This window comes from Bombus vancouverensis, chromosome 3 (assembly GCF_051014615.1).
Source record: "Bombus vancouverensis nearcticus chromosome 3, iyBomVanc1_principal, whole genome shotgun sequence".
NCBI lineage: Eukaryota > Metazoa > Arthropoda > Insecta > Hymenoptera > Apidae > Bombus > Bombus vancouverensis.
In genome coordinates this window covers 14,766,857-14,789,268 of record NC_134913.1, presented here as the reverse complement: position 1 = coordinate 14,789,268, position 22,412 = coordinate 14,766,857, and the positions used below count along the sequence as shown (strand labels likewise).

The window sequence follows — 22,412 nt, the reverse complement described above, 5'->3', positions numbered from 1 at the left end:
ATAATTTAATCGCACAAATTAATCGTCGAGGTATGCGATAAACTGTTATCGCGAATCGTACATAGTCGCTCTGATCAAACTGCTTTTAATTTCCTTCATATTGCGAGACCGTTTATCCACTTCCGTCTGAACACAACGAGCGCGGCAACAAGCAGTTACACGTGAGAAGAAATAAACGATGAACGCCAGTGAATTTCATCCTGTGACCAAGTGTGTTTCACTACTATTTTCACCGAGTTATCGCGTGAAACGGCTCCGACCGGTGAAAGAAACCGTGAAGGTCTTCTTTTGAGACTGTTGAAATGCAAATTAAACAACGCTACTTGTATTAAGACCGTCTGTCACAGAATTGGCCAAGAGATTCGGCCAAGCGCAATCCCTGCTTATTTAGATCAGTTTCTTTTTTCTTTTTTTTTTTTTTTTTTTTTTTGCTATAGTTCGCTACCGCAGGCAACAAGGAAAAATCATTAGTCAGGATTTCGCGAATAGCGCCGTGACACCGAATAATTTGCATTTTATATCGACTAACACCCATTCTTCGCTTTCGCAACAACGAAGAACGACCTGTTTCGTTAGCTGCCGCTATAAACCGCTTTTAATCTTGCATAACGACCAATCTGGAAGATATTAGATCGAAGATCATCTCGATATCCGCTCGGTGAATGCCTTCTTCGTTCTTATACCGTAGATCCTTCGCGATCTCTCCGTCCCTGCTATTACAGAGATATTTGACTTGGTATTGTTCGATTTTCTAGCAACAGAATCGTTAAATCTCGGTGAGATCTCGAGGTAGAGGAAATGGGAACTCTTCGATGACATATCGTACGATGATACGCTTGCGATGTTTATATTTTGAAATCGGACAGGATTCAAGGAATTCAAAATGGTGCAAGTTCCCCGAAGGATCGAGGATACAGCGTGTTTCGTAAGATCGATCTATGTACTCGTGTTTAATCGAATCAATTTTTCCGTTAGATGGACGGATGGTGTGGGAGCGTCGCGATGAGAAAATTGTTGTGGCGGATGGCATAGAAAGCAGGAAGAATTTCTGCGTGTTTAGTCGCGAAAAGGAAAAGAAAACTGGAGTGAAACACGATCGTGTATGATAGAGCGAATTTGCAATTTACTCAACGTCGTAGCGAAGCATCCGAGCGTGAAGAATCGCTCGATAAATTCAATTACTTCGTTGCTAAATCACGGACAATAGAATCGAAATGAGAGATCTGCGTCCGATTTCAGCTGCGTACGAACCGATCGTACTAATCGCGGGAAATCAAAACGTAAAACGGAATTGATATTCAGGGTCGTTGGTTCGAATGCGGATTTCGTTTCATTCATCCATTAGTTGATTTAATACTGTCTAATACGTTTTATAATTCAGGTATGAATCATTGGTTTCTTTCGAAATCAGCGCAAGGTTATGTATTTGTTTTCATCTTTTGTAACGGTATGTGACTTGGAAGTTGCGTACATGTGCATGCCATCCATATAATTCTATTGACGTATAATACCATATCGTAAATCTAAATTTACACAAATAAATTTTATTTCTATCTATTTCGAGCGGATGTCAGCATCAAGCAAAGATAGAAACACAGAGAAAAAATATGTGACTTGTTTCGTTTAACAACGTCTTGAGTCTCCCCTAATGAAACGCAAGCTTATCGAAGATATAATATTAATGTATTCAATAATTTCGTAAAAAGTATAGGAAAATATCTTTCGTTCGATAACGTGAGGTTTTTTCTCGAATCGAATAGAGAAACTAGTCTCGCAATTCCATTAATAATTCCATAAATTAATTCCGTAAATAACTCTGTATTTATTCTAATTACCGCAATAATTTTACCCGATGCTATCCAACTTCATCGTCCCGATGAAATGCCGCGCAAGCAAAAAGCGGCACGAAGGACAACGTTCTCACCGCGATCAGAGTGATCAACGACACGACGTTTTGATTTCCGATAATCCGAACGATCTATCCCGAAGTATCATCGATCGAGAGGATACCGAGTGCGCGACGGAGTTCTCGATAGAAGAAACCAGGTGTGTTCTCCAGGGAGGCCTTCCTATGCCGCAGAGATCGGACCTACCGGAAGAGTGGGGAGCTCATATAAGACACGAAGCCAAACGCCTCTCCCAGTGACCAGTCTCGACACGAAAACTCATCAGCCGAGCTTCTTCGGTTCCCATAAGAATCACTTCACGCTTCTAGCCCCACCTTTGGATGGTTCCAGTCGCCGGATTGAAATTCCAGTAGATTCGAGTTAATCGAATTGGTCTTTCCCAAGGCCGAACACGCTACGAGTCACAATGGTATCGTCGTCGCAGATTCTCTCGTTATTTTTGCTGTTCCTGGCTGCGCACGGTGAGTCCCTATATTTACATTTCGTTTTACTTTTTTTACTCTTCTCCTTCTTCTTCTGCTTCATTCTCCTCCTTCGTCCACGTTCCTCCTGCATCTTCCGTCCCGTACCGTTGCGCCTTCTGGTCTCTTCTTTCTTATTGTCTTCTTCCCACGTTGTCTTCCCCGAGGATGTAACCGTAGACGTTAACCACGATTTTGTTTTATCGCGTCGTTAAAGGGAGAGAAAGGAAGAGTCCGTATAAATTAAGTGACTTTACTGTCCGTACGGCGAACGCGACTCACCGCGTCGTGAACAATATCCACGCGATAAACGCTTTGAGTGCTGTTTACATTCGTCTTGCCGGTCGCTCGATGTTCCATTATCACGTGCTAATACGGGTAAAAAGAGCTGCCGGGTTGTAGGAGTTCGTCGATTTTTTATCAATCGATTAAACGGTAGTGGTAGCTCGAGCGCGAATACAGGCCGCGAGTGCAAGTGAAAACGGACTTTCTGTGATCAGACGAGCGCGTTTCTCGCGGCCGCTGGATCTAAAAAGTGTGCGCATCGGCCTACTTTCGCGGCAACGATTCTTCCGATTGCTCTCGCGCTTAATGGCGATGTCTAACACCGCGTCACCTCGTCCATCTTCTCCGTCGAAATCAACGGCGATTCGATTAAATATCCCTTTGGTAATCGCCGTGCATCGAGCACGTCTCGCTTTCGCGTTAAGTTCGCGTAGAAACGAGTGGCAATTAATCGAGCTGCAATTAATTGATAGCGTGTGGCGATTAACTTGTTCGTTACCGTACATCGAATCGCCGATTGTCTTCTTCGTGAGAAAATTTGCTCGACATCGAAACTTAACGAGTTCTCGTTAAGCTCGTTGACGAAATTTGACAAAAGATGGGCAAATTTTGTACGAAAGAGAAAAAAGGAAAATTGCGTTAGAAGAAATACAGAATCGCATTTGTCATTTTCTATTGTCATTTGTCAAACCTCGAAGAGGATTGTGAAATAACGTTGGTTAACTCACGACCGTGTCCAACTAATTGCTGTTTCTCTGGATTGTCGGTTCTTCTATGCTTTAACCCTATTTTGTTGCACAATATCCGTTATCATTTAATATGGTATTCGTAACTCTGAGAAGTGCCCCTCTTCTAATAATTATTACACGGGCCTTCGTAAGACAATGACGAGCGTTCATCGGGTTTCACACATCTTGAGAACTTTCTCCCGTGTCTCGGGAGTGAAAATATGAAAGTAGCTCAGCCGACAGATTACACACACACACACACACACTCTCTTTCTCTCTCTCTCTCCTTTTTATCTCTTTCGAATATTTTGCATCTGTAGATCGCAAAGCGACCGATTAATCTCTCGTTTAAAATTTCTACCACGATCAAACGGTATCAACGTATCGACGATCAGACGAATAAATATTCTTTCATCGTTTTAACAATCGTAAAAGATAATCGTTGTAATGATAATGAAGCGACGATGTCGATAAGCTTAGGAATGAGAGACTTCGCGTATGAAGTAGCGAAATGTCACTCGCGTATCTAGTCTCTTTAGTTGCGAAACACGGGTAAAAGTACTTCCTGTTTCATAATTCTTCCTAAATAAACACCTGATCACTATTTGAACGCGTAATTGTCAAACACCTTTCGATGCTTTCACCTGATGCCAAAAATACCACTCTTCGATTACGATTTCCCTACGTAACTCGATTCTTCTAATGGAATAAACATGCGCGAGTACAACTTTGGCATACGATGAAAACGATGCATCGTTTTCTCAAATATTATCGTTCAAATAAGTTTCTATTAGCATCAGATTACTTTCTATGAAACGTACATACCGTGAATAGAAACTTTCGTTTCATTTTCATACCATTCATCATCTTCGTCGTTGTTTTCATTCTCGAACAACGCGTTTCAAAATCTAAAATCTCTCTCCTTCTTATCGATGCAGTTTTAAACTCCGCCTGGGGTTTAGGAGATTAATCCGCGAACCTACAACGTTTCGTTAAAATTTTGTCGCGTACAGCGTTGAGACGTACTTCTAGAATATAAGAACATTCGTGACTTCGTATCATTGCCATTTATCAAAGATTAATTTAAAACCTGTGATTTTACGGACAAGGATCACTTGACCAATAATTATATCGATTTCCGACGACTAATCTCGGTCTGCGACGAAATATTAATAAATAAAGGATTATTTATGGAAAAATGATAACGTAGACGGTGCTGGTCGCTACGGTTCGATTATTATAAAATCAAAATAGGCTCGCTCTATTATGCGTGGCAAAGCCAAAATAGTTTTAATCCGAGATCTAACGAGGCCACGCATCTCCAGGGGGTTAATCTCGTATCGATCTCTCTTCGATTCACAACGACTCTTTACGTAAGAGCCTCGACTTTCTATCGTGGCGTACAATTTTATTATAGAAATTATTTTCCAGCCGAACAACGGTCTAATTATTTATTCATTCCGGACGATTTCCGCTATCACTTCCTTTGCGGCCGACTGGAATGCCAGGACAAGAATTCTCGAATAATAGAACCGTCCACCTGCGTATTTTCTCGGGAACTAAGCGCGAATACGTCGTTCTATACGTTCGCGATATGGTTGCCTGGACCCGGAAGCTTTAACACAATCTGAAGAAAAAACTGCTATTATTCGGTTGATTAGTGGGAAAACTGTGAAACGAGAAGGAGAAACGTCGTTCGAGCAACGTAACCTCGAGACGAGGAAAAAGAAGCAAATTATACGGGTGGAAAAGAAGTAAAAGGAGGCTGCTTGGAAGCAAGCCAGAAAAAGACTGGAAAAATCGTTGTAGCGAAACGGCTAATACGCGTGACATTAATCACACACATTCCATACGTTTTTACATATTTTTACGTACAAACAACGCCGACAAATTTGTCGAGGAATATCGGTAAACATGAATTCTACCGATAGAAAAATAGACATAGTGGATGCGACACGAACGAAAATATGCAAAGTATGACACTCGTAATATTCGACGAGTAAGAGAAATCTCTGCTTACGTTCTATCTCTTTTCCTGTACTCGTAGAATTCATAATTTACATAAACGTCGGCAGTCTATTGGTCGGTTGGTATTCCTTTAAAGAGTTGTACGATGGAAAAAAGGTGAAAGCAAAGGAATTACGGAAAGAAAAAAGTCATTTAACGTTTCAAAAATTCGGCCACACGGATTAATTCCCTTTGACGATGATCGCGTTAAACACCAATCTGATAAAAACTGTACCCGAAGAAAGCGATCTCTTCGAAACGTATCCATCGAGCGAATAATACGAAATACTCGACACGAAGGGAAAAGGGGCGAGGAAAAGACAAAGAAAAAGGCGTGCCACGGACGAAGAAGAAGAAAAGGGAAGTGGCTCGTATCTCGTAAACGGTGTACGGATCGTGGAACGCTTATTACGCGAGTTGACTTTTCACGTGGAACGTTGCACTTTACGGAAGGAACGTGAAAAGGTGGGGCCCCGTGACTATCGCGACTACGACCATTTGCTCGTGTGTAACTCTTTACCGGTCACGGGAAGGCCGTCGATGTTCGTTTATTTCCACGATCAGGAAGAAACACGGTGAAACGTCCAGTAGCGACATTTACTCTTTCTGTAGAGTTTGCCGTCTGTCCAGTCGTACTGGTTCGGTATGCGCCAGAATTTTCCGCCTATCCAAACCTGTTCGATTTTTCATCTACCGGTTAGCCTGTCCTTGCTTGAAGATATGCACGAGCATGGGAGGGAAAAAAATCGAAGCGTAGACGGAATCTCGTCGATTCGCCTTTGAACACGCTGGAATGGATTTAAAACACGGTTTTCTGGGTAAAGAAATATGGTTTTCTAATCGGTGGAAAGTCGATTTCGGTAGGAGTAATGGGGTACTTACTGGGAAAGTATATAAGCGCGTACATCAAGCTTACGGTCCGTGCATCGATTTAGAGAATTCGCATGAAAAAGAGTACAGACAGACCTTTCTCTTTGAATATCTCGCACGATGCATAGACCGATGTTGCCTTTGCGTTTACTGTTAGTCACGGACGTGCATATGTTAAAACAGTTACGCATGACTAATACTGCGCCGTTTCTCGACGAACACGAGACGACACCTTGCAACTCGACGTGTTTGGTTTATCTCGACAACCGTTCGAACACTTCGAGGACCGTATGATCCGACGACATTGCCTGAATTGCCGCGTATTTTTCGAGCCATTTACATTTCGATTCGATCGTACGTTTATCGAATTATGTAGGTGCGAATTTTGTTTCACGCAACTTGAATATTCCAGCATCCCAGAACCTCGCATGGTTTTCCGCGAAAAACTTCTCGATATAATTTTTACGTCGACCAGAGGGTTTAATATCGAAACGAACTTGCCGAGCAGCATTTGACAAATGTAATATTCTATTAAAATCAACGAGCATATTTAAAGATACCTCTGATAACGTTTTCTAGCATGATATGCTTGAAAACAATTTCTCCGATGAAGAGCAAAATTTATTATTTTATTAAATTCTTGAAAAATCTATCTAATATATCGATAGCGGTTTCGTATTATTCATAACACTCCATTTATAGCATTCATTGCCTTTCTTACTGTTTTATTTAACGGTAGTTAACATTTTTATAGAATACCGTATGACGTATGTAATAGGCGAATTCGCGTCTCTCGTCGCCAACAGGTGAGAAATGAAAGACGCGAAATCGCGGCTCCAATCCGCAAAGCGTTAATCGATCCTCGTCTACATAGTAGATCGAGAGTGAAAAGTAAAGAAAGCTCGACCATAAACGTTCTTGAAATATGCGTCGATAATTATGAAAGTGGCCTGAACGAAGAATCTAAAAAAAGAAAAATGGTTTTATCGTTTATTTTGCGTTGAACCTATTAACGCTACAAGAATCTGAGATCATGTTCGCGAAGTAGTGGAAACCGTTAGATCGCGAGAGTCGGTTGTTGCGTCGTTAAACGCAGTTCAGCTCGTGCGTTAAACGCGAAACTTGAAAAATATCTGGCAAAAATATGTATATGACTTAGACCACTTTCATAACCATCGGCACATATAATACGTATTAAGAGCGACGAACAAGTATAAAATTTATGGATGCATTTTCGACTGTAGAAAGCGACTATGAAACAGCTACGAAAGTGGAACGTTAAAAAAGAAGATAGCTAAACAGGGGAGAGGAGGTTCGTAGTCCATAAGAACAGGCCATAGAAGATCGCACGTGTTATCTATGGAATGTAAACAATTAGGAGTTTCACAGTTGTACGTTGACTTCGATTCTTATAGTTAAACGCAAACTAGCGGCCTACTGCGACCACTTACTTCTTTACAAGGAGTCGTAAAGGAAGGGAAAGTATCTCGGTTCCACGACACTAATAAGAGTCTCTGTTACATAACCAGGCTGCCTAACCAGGGATGTGTCCACCTACAAAGTCAACAGGCGACTGTATCTTAGCGTTTCTCTGTAGAACGTTTTTGCTAATAATTTTTACGTATCTGCTATTTACGTTAACTTATGGCTAACGATAAGATGTTAAACTCATCAAAATTAGAAATTATATAGTCTCGACAAATTTTTCCAAATTCTCGCTATTTTAGAAAATCGTATGCAACGTTCGAGGTAAATTATAATCTCGTCAGATTTTATAATCTCGATCAAATATTTATTTTTAAGTACTTTTTCTCGTTCCTTCTATCGTTCTTCGCTTCGTTTCTCGACCAAATCCTGAAGATTTTCGACCATGCTAAGAGCCACGCGTAGATGCTGGAACGCTAATGATTTCTGGCATGAAAACTCATTTCTCGTCGGTGGCGACTCGATTCTTCTAGCACGGTGCATTGTTTGCACTCTATTGTACTCGTAGGCAACAACATTCGACATAATCGTCCAGAACAGCGGTTCTTAATCTGCGGCCCGCCGACGTATATCTTATTATTCGAATAAAAGATATTTGACAAAAGTATGTGTATTTATTTATTTATGTTAGATCTTTTTTCTCGACGTTTTAAATATACATATTCGAGACACGTCACGGATTTGAATTTTCAATTAAGTATCGGGCATCCATGGCGGCAGACAATTATTTAAAGGAGATCCGTGGTAAACGAAAGATCGATTCTTTACGCGTGATTCTTAGAAGAAACGCGAAGAAACAAGACTAAACAAAGCTAAATGCGATATAACTTTCCACGCATGACGTCGCTCATTGACGAGGTTTGGCTGTGTTTCACCAAATTCTCGTTTCGTCGTCGCTATTGACGACAGACGCGTTTAAAGCGTTAAGAACCACTGTTCCAGAGCATTCTAGACTCGATAGAGTATTCTAGACGTCCGAATGGCGGCGAAGCGTTCCATTTGGAAAGGCGCGCAGGATACTCGAAGGTGCGCTGCGCGCTCGCTTTTCCTCGGCCGTGCAATCTCTGTCATACGAGTTACTCTTTCAGTTACTACGAAATTAATAGAAAATTTACCGAGCCACGGGACGAATATTTATCACTAGAAAAATGTATCATCTCGTCCTTTTTGCGATTTAATTCTGATGTACGAAGCGTGAGTGTAGGGTGGAACAGGAAGGAACCATAAATATCGCTTCAAGCGGCCTGATATTTTAAAACACCTGGAAATTCCCTGCCTGCGTCGTAATTCGTGGTCCATAACAAAATGCTAGATGAATCATTTTCTTCCGTGCCTTGCAGCCGCGCGTGTATCCTTGACATTCAAGTGACCGTTCTAGAACAGTCTCCAAATTCGATCGTTCCATTTCTGCATCCTGAAACTGGTTTAAGCGTATCCTCTAATCCATTATCATAATCGGGCCTATTATCGAAATTTTATTCCAAACGCCGCATCGTTTCGTTCTTCCTCCGTTCCTTCCACATCGCGAAAAAAAGAAACAGACGTTGCTTTTTAATTGTCCGTCTAAATCAAGCGGATCGAAACGAAGACGAAACGAAGGTAAAAGACGAGAATTAGTTTAGTTAGAACGCTACATGGAGACATTTTCACATTTTGGTTTCTCCGTTATTTTGGTGTTTTCAGATCGAGGATTTTGCTGTCTGACGAATTTCATATTTTCGTTGAAACATCGTCCGTACAAAATTTTGTACACTGATTATGGAAAAGTATTTGCACCTTTATAATCCGATTCATCATTCGGTCCAAGTATTAGGTTGTCCGGAAAGTGTCTTTCTTTCGCAAACGTGTTTTTTACAACAATGCACCTTCGTACAAACGTGAAACCGAATCTGTGAAATGTCGCGATGTTTATCTCGACAGAACGAAATGGATCGTACGTAATTCGACAAAATAATATAAAACAAAAAACATCGTGCGTCTATTATCTCCTCATAAAACGTAAGAAACTTTTCGGACAACCTAATATATTTCCTATCATTTAGTAGCAATTTCTTTTCGAGTACCAAGATTTGGCATGAAACTGAATACGAAGCTGAAACGTAGAACCTGAGGAGAAGAATGTTTCATTGTAAAATAAAAGTATCTGCAAATGCTTTTTCCAATCCCTGTAACTGTATCTATACCTACTCCTTAGTCCCTTAAACTCTCCAAATCTTCGTAATACCAGCATTTCCAGCATCGTAAGATGTTTTAAAGGCCAATGATTTCTTTTCGAGAAGAGAAAATATCGTATCGGACTTGTACGATCGTTTTTTAAGCAAGTTTTATGTAGAACGAAATTTCGGTGCTCGCTTCTGGACTCGAGAAAGTCACCGAACAACTTCTGCCTTGCCAGTTTCTTTCACGTGTTTAATTCTTTTCTCGGTTTATTAATCGCGATGTTCGATGAAGGATGAGAACGACATTAGAGTAGAAGTCGATGAATCGAATGTTCGATTTTGTGGAGGACAGGGTAGAGGAAAGGGGCGAGATGAAGGTTGCAAGTCAAGGCTAGACACTTTCACTCGTGCCCGGACCATGCTCTCTTGGGAGCGAGCTACGAGCTGCCTTCCCACCTTACTTTGCTATGTATGTATTCGCTTTTCTACCTGGTCTCGGACACCGAAATGCGCCCATTAACCGAGATATTACGACCGCTACGTGTAACCTCCTGTGGTTAAGCGATTGCGCCGGTCCAACTGTTCCATCGTGGCACCAGCAACTTCACTTGGGATGTAAATTAATTTCACGACTCTGGTTCATTGGAACGGCGCGCTTCGTTTGGGTGGTTTCAATCGTCTTGTCGCAACGTTAGCTTACCGAGAAATACGTACAGTATATACAATCGGTCGTAAAAGTCTGCGTACAAAAGTCAAACTTAGCAAATGTATCTGACTTAGCAAAGAAACTGAAAACACATTTTGTCGCAATATTAGTTTGTACTCACGTATCGGTATAATTACTGTAAGCGTATTTCCAAGAGGAAATTAAGAAATTGAAATATTTGATTCGTAGAAATCTTTGGGATAGGATTGCATCGGATCTTTAATTTTTTGAGCGTCAAAGAGAAAGAGAGAGAGAGAGAGAGCAAGACATCTTACTATTTTTATGATTTCGCGTAGATGTAACAGGTGTACGTAAGTTTTGTAACTTTGTACCTTATATTGTTTTACTCACCTTTCGAGACTGGAAGTGAATGCGCTGAAAAATTCTCCGAGCTAACGTTTTTGTATTAATCTTGATTGATTGATCTTGTATTTGAGTAATAGTATTCACGTATTCGTATTCACACGATTTATTTGGTTGTTGGCAACCAGGATGATGGCAGAGGATGTTGGCAACGTGTGCATCAATCCGCCAACTATGACACGAATTTTCCTATCGCTTCTTACGCGGTTCGCACGCGTCGTTAAGATGAGTTTTACTTGAAGTTTCGTTAGAAAAGCCTCGGAATATGGCAACGATGCATACGCTTACGTGACTATTGTATACCTGGAAAGTTTCTTTATAATACGTTACGTATTTACGTATTGTAACCGTTGGCAAAACGAGTCAGAGAAGGAGAAACTCGATTATTTTTGCAGTCAGGAGCTACTGCTCTGCGAACACGCTTCGCTTAATAATGATCGATCCTAGTGACCGGTTAGTGAAGAAAAGTTCGACAAAACGTAAGAGAAATTGATAAATATTGCGAATAAATTATACGCGTATTTCTTTTAAGCGAAGACAAGTAGAAATTGACAGGAATAGTTTTAACACCTTGTATATAATGGCGTGAAAAAGGAAACGAGTAAGTAGGTATACCTCGGACTCAGACTGTTTGTATCGCAATTTTCACACGATTGCCCATAGAGCTTGCAACAAACGTTAACACCTTTCCAAGCACAGTGGGCATCTAAGAAAATATCACACAGAGGATTGTGTTCTGCAACGCTTGCCTTGCATAGATTTATCTTCTGATGAAAAAATTCGTATGGCGCGATAAAATAACAATATAATAATCGCATTGTGATGCCAGCGATTGAAAAACGACTGCCGCGGCATAATGGCAGAATAATCAGCGGGTACCAGCTACATTACGATGTCGTATCTTTATTGAAACAAGTATGAGAAGAGCTTCGGACCGTCGAAGCTTAACTATCGTGAATTACCAGCATGAAATAATTTTAATTGCATAATAAGAAAATGAGATTTCGATTTATTTAATTCTTCGTCGAATAAAATGCATTCCGATCTATTCTATCGACTAAAAATTACGCTTGAAGCGTATCGTGATAACTAGAGAACGTATCTGATGATACTGAAATGAAAGCTTTCGATGAAAGCTATCCCGAGCCATTACAGATAATAAATAGAAGAGAAAGTTTCTCAAAGGGTAACAGGAAAGTTGTATGAAAGACAAGTATGAGACAATAAGATTATAATTCGCTAAAAGTAACTTCTGTTTCAAAATTGTATAACACCTTTCGATCAAAATCTTCTTTTTCTCTTAACTCTAATTACGAATTCCAGTAGAGTTCGAACGCCAAATTTCTCACGGTTTACACGGTCGTATTTCTTTCTTTTTGGAAATGTTTATTTCAAGACAAAAACTAGGATCGTGACTCGTTCTGCGAGATCGATGTGCCAACGAACGATGAGTCAGAAACGTTCGATCGGATCGGCCAAGAAATCGTGTTACTATGCCTCATGGTCGACGGGAACGTGTTCCTCGATCGAAAGAAGAGATCACGAAAAGATGTTGTCGTGCAGCTGGATATTAAGTTGCGAGACGTACGGCCTTCCCAATGGAAATGACGCATAATTTCCTGCTCGCTTGAAAAACCATGCAGCAACTGTCGTACCTTATTAGTACTTTAGTACTTCAGTACTTCCAGTACCTTATTAGTACTTTTAGTAGTACTATAGAACTTCAAGTACTTCAAGTACCTTGGAACTTCAAGTACTTTAATACTCCAGAACTTCGAGTACTTTAGTCAACTTCAACTTCAACTTCAACTTCAACTTCAACTTCAACTTCAACTTCAACTTCAACTTCAACTTCAACTTCAACTTCAACTTCAACTTCAACTTCAACTTCAACTTCAACTTCAAGTACTTTAGTACTTTAATAGTACTTTAATACTTCTAGTATTTTAGTACTTTAATAGTACTTTAGTGCTTCTAGTACTATTAGTATTTTCAGTACTTTAGTACTTTGGTACTTATTGCTTTAGTACTTTAGTACTGTATGTTAACCGTCGATAATGGATCGAGGCTGAGCGATCCGCCGCCAAGCGTTTCGTAATTGGTATTCATTAGCAGCTAACAGTTGTCATCCTCTTCGAATTACAGATTTCTTCCTCCAAGTCGCGCACCTACGAACGACTCGTGAATGGGAATGATACGTTCCGAAAGAACGAAAGAGTACTTTGTTCGAAGATTTATCTCGACGGATGAAGAAAATCTGTGTAACGAATTTGATATTTAGATCGTCGTAGTTCCCATTTTTATCGAATGCTAATTCTCGTGATATCCTAAACTATCTTTTCCATCCTTCGTCCTTCTATCTCACCTACGATTAATTTGACGTACAGCTTTATTTCTAAAACACGTTTTACTCATATTTTTGTGCGTTACAGTATCGCGTGCTCAGAAGCAACAGCAAGAAGACCCTTGTCAAACAAAATCCAGAGTCGTCGGCGACATAGAATACTGTGATCGCTACTGGGAGTGCGTCAATGGTCGCCCAGAATTATTCGACTGTCCAAACGGCCTCGTATTCGCTGGAAAGCACCGTGGCGTGACCGAGGGTTGCGATTACCCCTGGAGAGCGAACTATTGCGACGGAAAACGTCAGGCGAATCCACCGATCCCGGCTGATCACTGTGACTGGCTCTACGGTATTTTCGGCCACGAGACATCTTGCACTCGTTACTGGACTTGCTGGAATGGCACGGCCACGGAACAGCTGTGCATCGGTGGACTTTTGTACAACGAGAGGGCCAGATCCTGCGATTGGCCGGAGAACGTCGAAGGATGTCAGAAACATCGTGAGTAGATGGAAGTTTTTCGCTGCTGGTCGAAAAATCTCCGACAAATTATTCCATTTTATTACACCACGTCTTCCCCTCTATCTTTGCTTCTTTGACATCCGTTCCCTCTTTCGCAAAACGCGTAACATTTTGCCAGAGGCGACGTTCGCGATCATTCTCACTTTCGAAAGCGACCATGTAAGAGTCTACGCGCGTGTGGGTATGCGGCGCCCGTGGTTCTTTTTCTCTCTTCGCCTCGTGTAGTCTACGTTCGATGTCAGTGGCCTCCGCCGGGAAAAAAGGTGAGTCGTTAATTAGCATTCGAAGCGAGCTCTCGTCGCACCTTCGTCTGCCCCACGCGTCGTATCGTCTCGTCTCGACGGTAACCGAGGAGCCTGACAAGTTGACGAACAAGAGGTCTCATTCATCGCGGCGAACTTGTAAAAGTACCGATCGCGGCCAAAACTGCTTGCAATATGAATTTACAGATTTACTTCATCCTTCATCCTTATCGATCCTACGTTGCAGACGATAGCTATTAAGACACCCACTCGTTCGTTCAAAAAAATTTCTGCTTCTATGGGTATTTTACATTGCGAAATGCGCGCGATACGAACGAAGCAACAGATTTCCCATAAAATATCGCGATTAAAGAATGTTTACTACGTATCGTCAGATGTCCTAATACCTCTAGTCGACATTGTACAACCACGCTCCTGTGTATAGAAACTACAGAATATTAATATTACAAAATATTAATCGAAAATGTTCGAACGACGCACGTACATGTTACATAAAATTACATAACCAAACGAATTGGAGATCGTCGCCCGCTAAAATTCCGAAATCCTCGGTTTCTAAGTACATAGCTTTTCTACCGCATTCCAAGTTTAAATTACTCTGCTAGATGCTAGAGTATCAAGATACTAACGCTTATCCGTGTTTCCTAACGACCTCGTCTTTTACATTGGCATATTCTATAACGCGTAATCGAATCTCCAACAGCTCTGTGCAACGACGACGCGAACGGAAACGTTCCGCTGGGCAAATCCTGCAACCGTTATTGGCAATGTCAAGGAGGATATCCACGGCTACAGAGATGTCCGGCCATGCTGGTGTTCGATCGAAGATCGCTCAGGTGCGTGGTTCCACCCACCGAAGACTGCGACGTACCCACGACGCCACCCAACCTCGAGGGCGACCTCCCTGAAGGACGAAACGAACAAGAACCGGAGGAGGAAAACCTTCCACCGGGTGTTCCGCCATTGCCAGCCGGCGCACTACCGATTCCACTTCGAGCTCGCCCCAGAAATTAAATTGTTCAACGCTTTTCGATAAATCGTAAGATCTTGGACTGCGTCTATGCGCGTGGAACGTGTAACGTAGGACGGTTTCAGGTTTCGTCTAAAACGAGCCGATTTTTGCAAATTACCGTACAAAGGAAAAATCATGGAGAATCGTTGAGCGATCGGTATCGTTTGGTTCGATATTATTTTACGTACTTCGCGTATTATTTCGTCAACTTCGTGTACTTAGGCGATCTACGGTTTAGACGATAGAGTAAGAGGATCGATTGCTCAAAGCTTGAAATGGACAAGACTGTTTAATCGCTTTATCGTTCGATTTGTCTTCTATCTGCCTCGTATTTACAACGCGTTCTATTATTTATTCTCTAGGAAACCAGATCTCTTTTAATATCGCGCCTGTCGAAATTGATTACTTCGGGCTAGATCGCTGGATCGTAGTTTCTTTCGTAAACATGTCGATAACACCGAGACAAAAAGGAGAAGCTTAAATGTTCAAGGATGATAGAATTGTAAAAAGAGATCGTTTGTGAGCAAATATTCGTTCCCGATTTAAAACGTAGCTCGTAAAATATAGCCTGTAGAATAATGTGTCTTCGTGAAAAGAAAGACAAAGTACTAAATCCTACTGCAAAGCAATTTCAAAACTAGCGATTAATATCTTTAGGTCCCTCGTCTTCTCGTTGGTTTTGTTTCATATACCTTGATCGTTTAGATCAATTTTAGATCATGAAATTCAGCCCACTAATCGCTCATTCCATCGTTCCTACGTCATACAAATATTCGTACGCGCTAAACACGTTGCAGTTACGCGCAATCGTGTTCCAACCGAGTTCCGGGCGACTCAGGAACCTTTACAAAATGTTCATACGTTACGCGTTACGCGCGTGAGAATGCAGTCCAAGAGCGTCGATCGGACGACAATCGTCCGCGAGAAGCGCGATCGAGAATTCATTCCAAAGTTTCGAAACGTACAGAAATCTGGATTGCAAGCCAGGAAACGTGAATTTACCGATATTGTGATCGGTATCGCGGCACTCGAATCCAGAAGAGATGGCGCGGGGTCGCAAGCGGCGTTGTTGAACTCAGTTCTTTATGTATATTCACCGCTTCGTTAGAAAGTATGTAACTACTTCTGATTAGAAGTGCTAGATATTCCTCTTTATATCTCATTCTTCTTCTTTCGTTTCTCTAATTATGGTCGTTTCGTCGACGACTATTTTGCGCACATACGTCTAAGTTAAAAAGGATATAGGTAAATCGTATGGAACACATCTTGATTGTACACCCCCTGATTATTGTTGTTAAGCAACTATCACCACACTGTTCTCTGTCATTTTTACAGTCAAAGTGTAAATATTCTCTTTTATCCATTCTCACTCCCCCCCCCCTCCCCCCCTCTCCCTTCTCGCCTTAATCGTAAGCATCTATTAAAACGTTCACAATTGTACGGATATAGACTCGTTGAAATAAAGTGTACGTTGTATATTTTTTGTACGCATGTCCACATTTTATTCCAATGTTCAGTGTACACGTCGTTGTCCCTGTCGTTTTGCAGTTGTTTTCCCTTTAAAACACATTTTTCTAACTAAAGGTAATTAGAAATATCGATACATCTATCTTTGCTTTTTATAATTATTATACATCTGTGAAATTGTACAGATCTATCGATATCGTCTACTTTGTACCGATAATGCAATACTTTGCGTTATAGTTTCGCTAATTTTACTGTTTCGTAACGTTTTCGGTGGGCGATTAGATTATTTTTTATCAAGTGGAATATTTTGCTTCGAATAAACGGCGAAGGCTGCAGATTTCGAGGTTCTAAAACGGTTGATAGACTCTTGCGAATTCGAATAGCGATGCTGACATCCCTGTGTAATTTATACGGTATTGGCGCTGAAACAAACCGACGAATTACTTATAATTCTTGGTAAATTATATTTTACATAATTTTCATTCTCACTTTCATCGAAAATATGAAAATAAAAGTTAACGAAACGATGAAATCTCTAACGTACCAATGAGGCAGTTCGTCAGGATCCAAACAGCTCAGACTCACGGAATCGAAGAGTTTTCCATCGCCGCACGTAAGCAAACGTGGATTGCCATCGACGCAGGTGATCAATCTGCCACAGTCCCCAGGTACAGGGAATCTGAGAAACAAATATTCTCTATAAGTAGGATTACCAATATTTAACCGCATTTCTTCCTTGCTTTTTATCTCGCTGCTGTACCATTAAAAGAAAGAGAAACGACGAAAATTGGGTTTCTTAACATGACGGTAACGCCGAATAACCGTAAAACACGTGTCGCCTCTCAACGGGCGTTCCTTCGAGTTATCCTCTCGAAAGCATAGGGAGACCGGTTTTTAATTTCTGCGTCGGACAAAACAGCGGTCGCTGGTTATTTAAGGACATCGGCTTCTTTCGCTTTCAAACGAACGATTCAGCCTGCAGTAGGTAATTTATTTAATCGATAAATTCTCCTTCGACGGTGCAGTTTAAAGAAACCTCCGAAAACTTTTCGTTATTTGTATTAATATCTTTCTATTCCGTGTAAAATCAAACATTTATTTACCTTTAAATACTTGTCGGTATTTTAGTCTCCTGTTAATCACGACCCGTTATCAAAATAAATAACGAATTACAAAAACGAAAAGTGGAAAAGCATCTCTACGACAGACGATAGAGCCCAACAAAAAAGTCTGCATTTTGCGTACGAACTTCGATGATCAGATTCGCATAAATGCACATCGTGCATTTATAATCCAGCCATTGTTCGTCGCTCATCGAACGCCCATGTATATCAATCGCATACCCATCGAATAAATTTCCGAAGCGTTTATAAATAATATATCGTTGAAAACAATGGCAACTGCGAAAACAATGGTTTCGTAGGAACAAGTTACCTCGGGTAAGGCCAGAACTTGGCAGCAGCGCTGTGCGAAGGTACTTTGTGCGGACACTTGAAGCCGACTATTTCCTCCGGATTGCAGTAGGGCAACAGTTGATCGGGCCAGACGCAAGTGTGACTCTTCTCGTCGTATACTAATCCTGCGTCGCAGTGCGCTTCCTCGGGATGTCCGTGGACGCATTTGATGTAAGTGGTGCTGCACAGGTCGCTGGCAGGATAGAGACCGAATTGATATTCGCAGCCGGGGCTACTGAGCGGAGTGACTGAAAACGACCCACAGATTTTTACATTTCGAACTTTCACGATGTTTATTAAACGACGTATCTGTGATTCTTCGGGCTCCGGTTGTGTTTCTTGGTAACGCGATGCGTCTTGTTCTAACGTTTCGAGTCTGCCTTCAAGCAGACTGGAATGTTCAGGAAACGACGGAACAACGCGCAATGAAAACTACCAGGAACACGGTCGAAATCGGTCGAAATCGGTCGAAATCGGTCGAAAGAGGCCGAACACGGACCTCTTATTCTTCGTTTTTTAATAAGCAGAGAGACATTTGTGCGAATTCGTATTTTCAGGAATACAATTTGAAAGATAAGACCTGAACTGAAATTTCTTTCATCTACGAGATATCGCAACGGATGTTACACCTTGCATATTTCGTTGTATTCTTTGTATCTGCGTTGTCTGTCCACTTTTGAACCTTCAAATTTCCCATAAATTCGCGAAAGTCCGCAGTATGGTCGTAAGCATCGTTCGTATTCTTCGACGTAACGTGACAATTTCGACACGCTGTATCTTTCTAACACTTGAAACGTTTCAAGCTTGATCGAAATACGAAAGAATCGTCGTTGATACGTCGTGATTCCTTGCTTCAGTTTTATCTTACTTTTTAATTAGTGCTGCTTTAATACGCCAAGAGGGTAGACATATCAGAGCAAGGCTGTGATATGAAAATTCAAGGATCGCAACAGGATTAACGTTACGACTTAACGACGTGCTATAAACAAGGTGTTAATAAATCCAGATAGAAAGACAGAACCTTCGCGCGTAGCTCGTATATGCGTGTCGTTACGACATCGTCGCAATTGTTGAGAACGTAACGAGATACTTACGGTCAGCCTTGCGCTCTCCGCAGTGGACGGCCCAGTGATAGTTGCAATGGTCGTGTACGGCGCCATGGCCATCGAAAAGTAATCCGTTCTCGCAGTACTCGAGGGTCAGGGTGCCGTTCGTACAGAGGAAGAATGCGTTGCAGTCCTCGGGGTGAGCGTACGCGTGGACGCCATGAGGGTTGGGACAGGGTGGCGCACCCAACAGGGTAGCTGCTTCAACTATACATCGAAGTGAAAAAAATGTTATTTATCGATGGGAAAAATTATTATCATATTCGGAAAGACGAACGAAGTAAATCGATGAAGGAAAAAAGTCAAAGGTTTTCTCCGAAAAGTAACGTCAACATGTTCTATTATAACGAATGGCGACATTTAGAAAAACTAGAAAGATACAAATTTACGAGATAAGAAACAATCTAAAAAAGCAGATTTTGATAGCTAAAACGACTAATCGGAGCAATAAAGAAGAAGAAAAGGACGAGATTGGTCGTAAAACACCTGGAAACGATCGTATTGTTTTATGTTTTCTTGATTCGGTGGTTGTTAAACCGTCGTCATTTGCAATTCGAAATTTAGTCGAAATCTTACGAATCGAAGCGACTAAAATCTTATGCGATTTTAGACAAAGTTGCCGTCTTCTTCGTAGTTTCTTTACAAGTTCCGCTTCGTCTCATTTTGAGTAGAAAAATTGTCCGCGCCTGATCTAACAAACTCGGATATTAGAATAGGAGGAGGATAGAGAAAAGAAATGCACGCGTTACCTTGAAAGAATATATAAAGAACATTTACTACTACTAAGATGCTCATTCTGAACGAGCAAAACGATAGAGAAAGCGAGTCAAGGTTACAGACGGTGAATCTTGAATAGACAATCAAGCGAGAAGAAGAAGTACGACAAAACGCAATAGCGAAAAAAAAGAGGCTAGTTGCTGGTCGAGTAACAAAGCGTGTCGCGAAACAAAAATATTCGTGCATCGGCGAATGGAAAGTCGGCGCTTCTTTGTACGAAGAAACAATCAGGAAGAACACTGCGAGAAAACCGCAAACTACGGGTAGTCGAGGCTAATTGCTGGCAAAAAGATTTCTAGTAACCGGCGACGTTCACGATAGAAAGGAGACGGGCTAAGAACGAGAAGGCTGAAGGCAAAGAACAAACCAGCTCGAGGTAGAAAGAGAAACCCGCATATTTTAGCGATATTAATCACGCGAGTACGAGTTATTCGTTATCGAGAGAAATAGAAAGTAGCATCGATCATCGATAAGATGCCGAAAAAAAGCACGGCGAACGATGCTAATCCGATGAGAACTTAACGAACATCCGAGTCTTAAATATCAGCGGATATTCGAGCCGAAACGATCTGTAAGAAGAGTACCATCTACGATCGTAAATTACCAAAGCGTGGTTCTTCGATTGAATCGAGAAACTCTTTGAAATTCCCTCGCGCGGTAAAACAAATATACCGGCTACGTAATACGTTCGTTGTGTCTGTGATATGGAAGAAAGACAAAGAGGAAAGCACGTCGACAGAAAAGACACGGAGGAATACGGAAGAACGCGATGTAGAAAGAGGCGACGTGCCATCCGAATGGCGCGTGCATGAATAATGCAGCTCGGGTTAGATCGTGGTCGACGATATGGCGAATACGTTTCGGAATAATAGAGAGGAAGGCGTGCAAACCCGCTAGACAGACTCCGCCATTATATCATAGGTCACGTCGACGTAACCATATGGCGAGAGGAGGCGGTCGCCGAGACAACGGTGAAAGCTATTGAAATTGTATGACACGAGTGTCGTAACTCGGGGAACGAGCGAGACCAGACGCGAATACGCCTGCTGGGATGCAACCCGAACGGTCGATGCGCTTCTCTAGACGCATCGTTGGTCGCCGATGATCCGCAGGTCGAGAAGGAGAAGGAGAAGAAGGAGAAGGAGGAGACTTCGCCGTGAGGAATCTTAGCAGAGGTGTTCGATTTGACCGACGATGGTGAAAAAGAAAAACTTACCGGAGGCGAGAAAAATCACCACGGCCAAAAAGGTCACGCTCCTCCGGTGTTCGATCGTCATAGTGGTCGCTCGGTCTGATCCTCCACTCGGGTCGACTCTGACTACTGACACTTAGTTATCGACCTCGGAACAGAGAGCTTCTCCCTTCACTTGCTTGGTACACTTGCTCTCTCGTTACCCCACCCTACCGATCGTTCTCCGCGTCGATTTCTTCGAGCGATCGTGCGACTTCGGTGAACCGAGCCGAGCGTAGCCGAGCGGACAAGCGGCCGATCGAACGTCTCATCCGAAAATCCAAAGGGAATTTGCAAGAAGCGAAGCGAGAAGCGTGAGAAAATGCGGTCCCAAAGGTAACGCATTCACTGCCATATGACTGTGAATTTTCTATATTTTGTCTTGGCAGCCGCGATAGATCGAAATGTACCATAAGATTTAATTTTTCCAAAGTATTATGTCCTATTTCCACACTTTTTCTCTGACATTGTGAGGCAAATCATTCACGTTGGCGAACATCTTTTAGTCCATAAAATTGATCTTATTTTAACCGTCCTAGACAACTTAGCGACGCGAATCAACGGTAACCATCGTGACAATTAGCGTGTATTCTTCATAGTGCGCAGAACTTTTTCCAATTTTTCGTCGACACTGAGCGTATGTAAGAGTAACCGCAAATTGCGTATTACGTTAATATCGTAGGTGCAGAAAATAATTTGTAGAAACGATTGCGCAACGTAGAAGAAGAACCAGGTTTCGCGTTAGTGGACTGACATTTTGGAAAACAAAAAACCTCGGTCTAGCATCTTGATTACATGGAAAACGGCTACTTATCTGATGTTTTATAACGCGGTTAAGCGTTTCCTCCTCGTTAACATTTCCATCAACTTTCGTGTTTACGACGATGCAAATTTATGTACATAAGTACACATAAGTGTACACGTGCTATACACACGTGAGCTGTAATTATATTAGACAATTACTACGTTCGTAATTATTTAGGTAATCATTGTTACAGTTATGAATGAAACAATCACACAGAATGATACGCGTACAATGGTCGAAGATAATCATTTTCGAGTAGTCGAAAAGTTAATAAAACGACCATCTTTATTACACTGTGTGTGTATTTTATGTACGTAACGTATTAAATCATTTTCATGCTGTGATTGAAAAATATGTATAAATTTCACGCGAGTCTGAACTTGTTAAGGAAGTAATGTCAAACTCTACCCCTTGCAGCTATCTCGATTCCTGTAATGTGTCACAGCAGTTGCAAGGAAACAG

The 22,412-nt window shown here is 41.6% G+C and overlaps 2 protein-coding genes across 2 annotated transcripts; one reads left to right on the top strand and one right to left on the bottom strand.

The window, feature by feature from the left end:
- Nucleotides 1-1,966: 1,966 nt before the first annotated feature.
- Nucleotides 1,967-16,597, top strand: LOC117153988 (peritrophin-1). The gene is made up of 3 exons (XM_033328565.2): nt 1,967-2,368; nt 13,404-13,814; nt 14,802-16,597. Exons 1-3 carry the CDS (start codon nt 2,314-2,316, stop codon nt 15,110-15,112), a joined length of 777 nt encoding a protein of 258 aa, XP_033184456.1. The 5' UTR covers nt 1,967-2,313; the 3' UTR covers nt 15,113-16,597.
- Cpap3-d (cuticular protein analogous to peritrophins 3-D) lies at nt 16,582-21,290 on the bottom strand. Its single transcript, XM_033328566.2, has 5 exons — nt 21,131-21,290; nt 19,126-19,344; nt 18,012-18,279; nt 17,122-17,256; nt 16,582-16,999 (listed from the first exon to the last, which is right to left on the bottom strand). The coding sequence occupies exons 1-5, from the start codon at nt 21,189-21,191 to the stop codon at nt 16,984-16,986; spliced, it is 699 nt and encodes a 232-aa protein (XP_033184457.1). The 5' UTR covers nt 21,192-21,290; the 3' UTR covers nt 16,582-16,983.
- Nucleotides 21,291-22,412: the final 1,122 nt, after the last annotated feature.

What these genes read in the sequence shown, in the direction of transcription:
- LOC117153988 (XM_033328565.2), top strand. Translation starts at nt 2,314, where the DNA reads ATGGTATCGTCGTCGCAGATTCTCTCGTTATTTTTGCTGTTCCTGGCT. An exon ending in GCTGTTCCTGGCTGCGCACG is followed by an intron (nt 2,369 to 13,403) that starts GTGAGTCCCTAT and finishes TGTGCGTTACAG; the next exon opens with TATCGCGTGCTCAGAAGCAA. An exon ending in CGAAGGATGTCAGAAACATC is followed by an intron (nt 13,815 to 14,801) that starts GTGAGTAGATGG and finishes AATCTCCAACAG; the next exon opens with CTCTGTGCAACGACGACGCG.
- Cpap3-d (XM_033328566.2), bottom strand. Translation starts at nt 21,191, where the DNA reads ATGACGATCGAACACCGGAGGAGCGTGACCTTTTTGGCCGTGGTGATT. An exon ending in CGGAGAGCGCAAGGCTGACC is followed by an intron (nt 18,280 to 19,125) that starts GTAAGTATCTCG and finishes GGTCGTTTTCAG; the next exon opens with TCACTCCGCTCAGTAGCCCC. An exon ending in AAGTTCTGGCCTTACCCGAG is followed by an intron (nt 17,257 to 18,011) that starts GTAACTTGTTCC and finishes TTTGTTTCTCAG; the next exon opens with ATTCCCTGTACCTGGGGACT.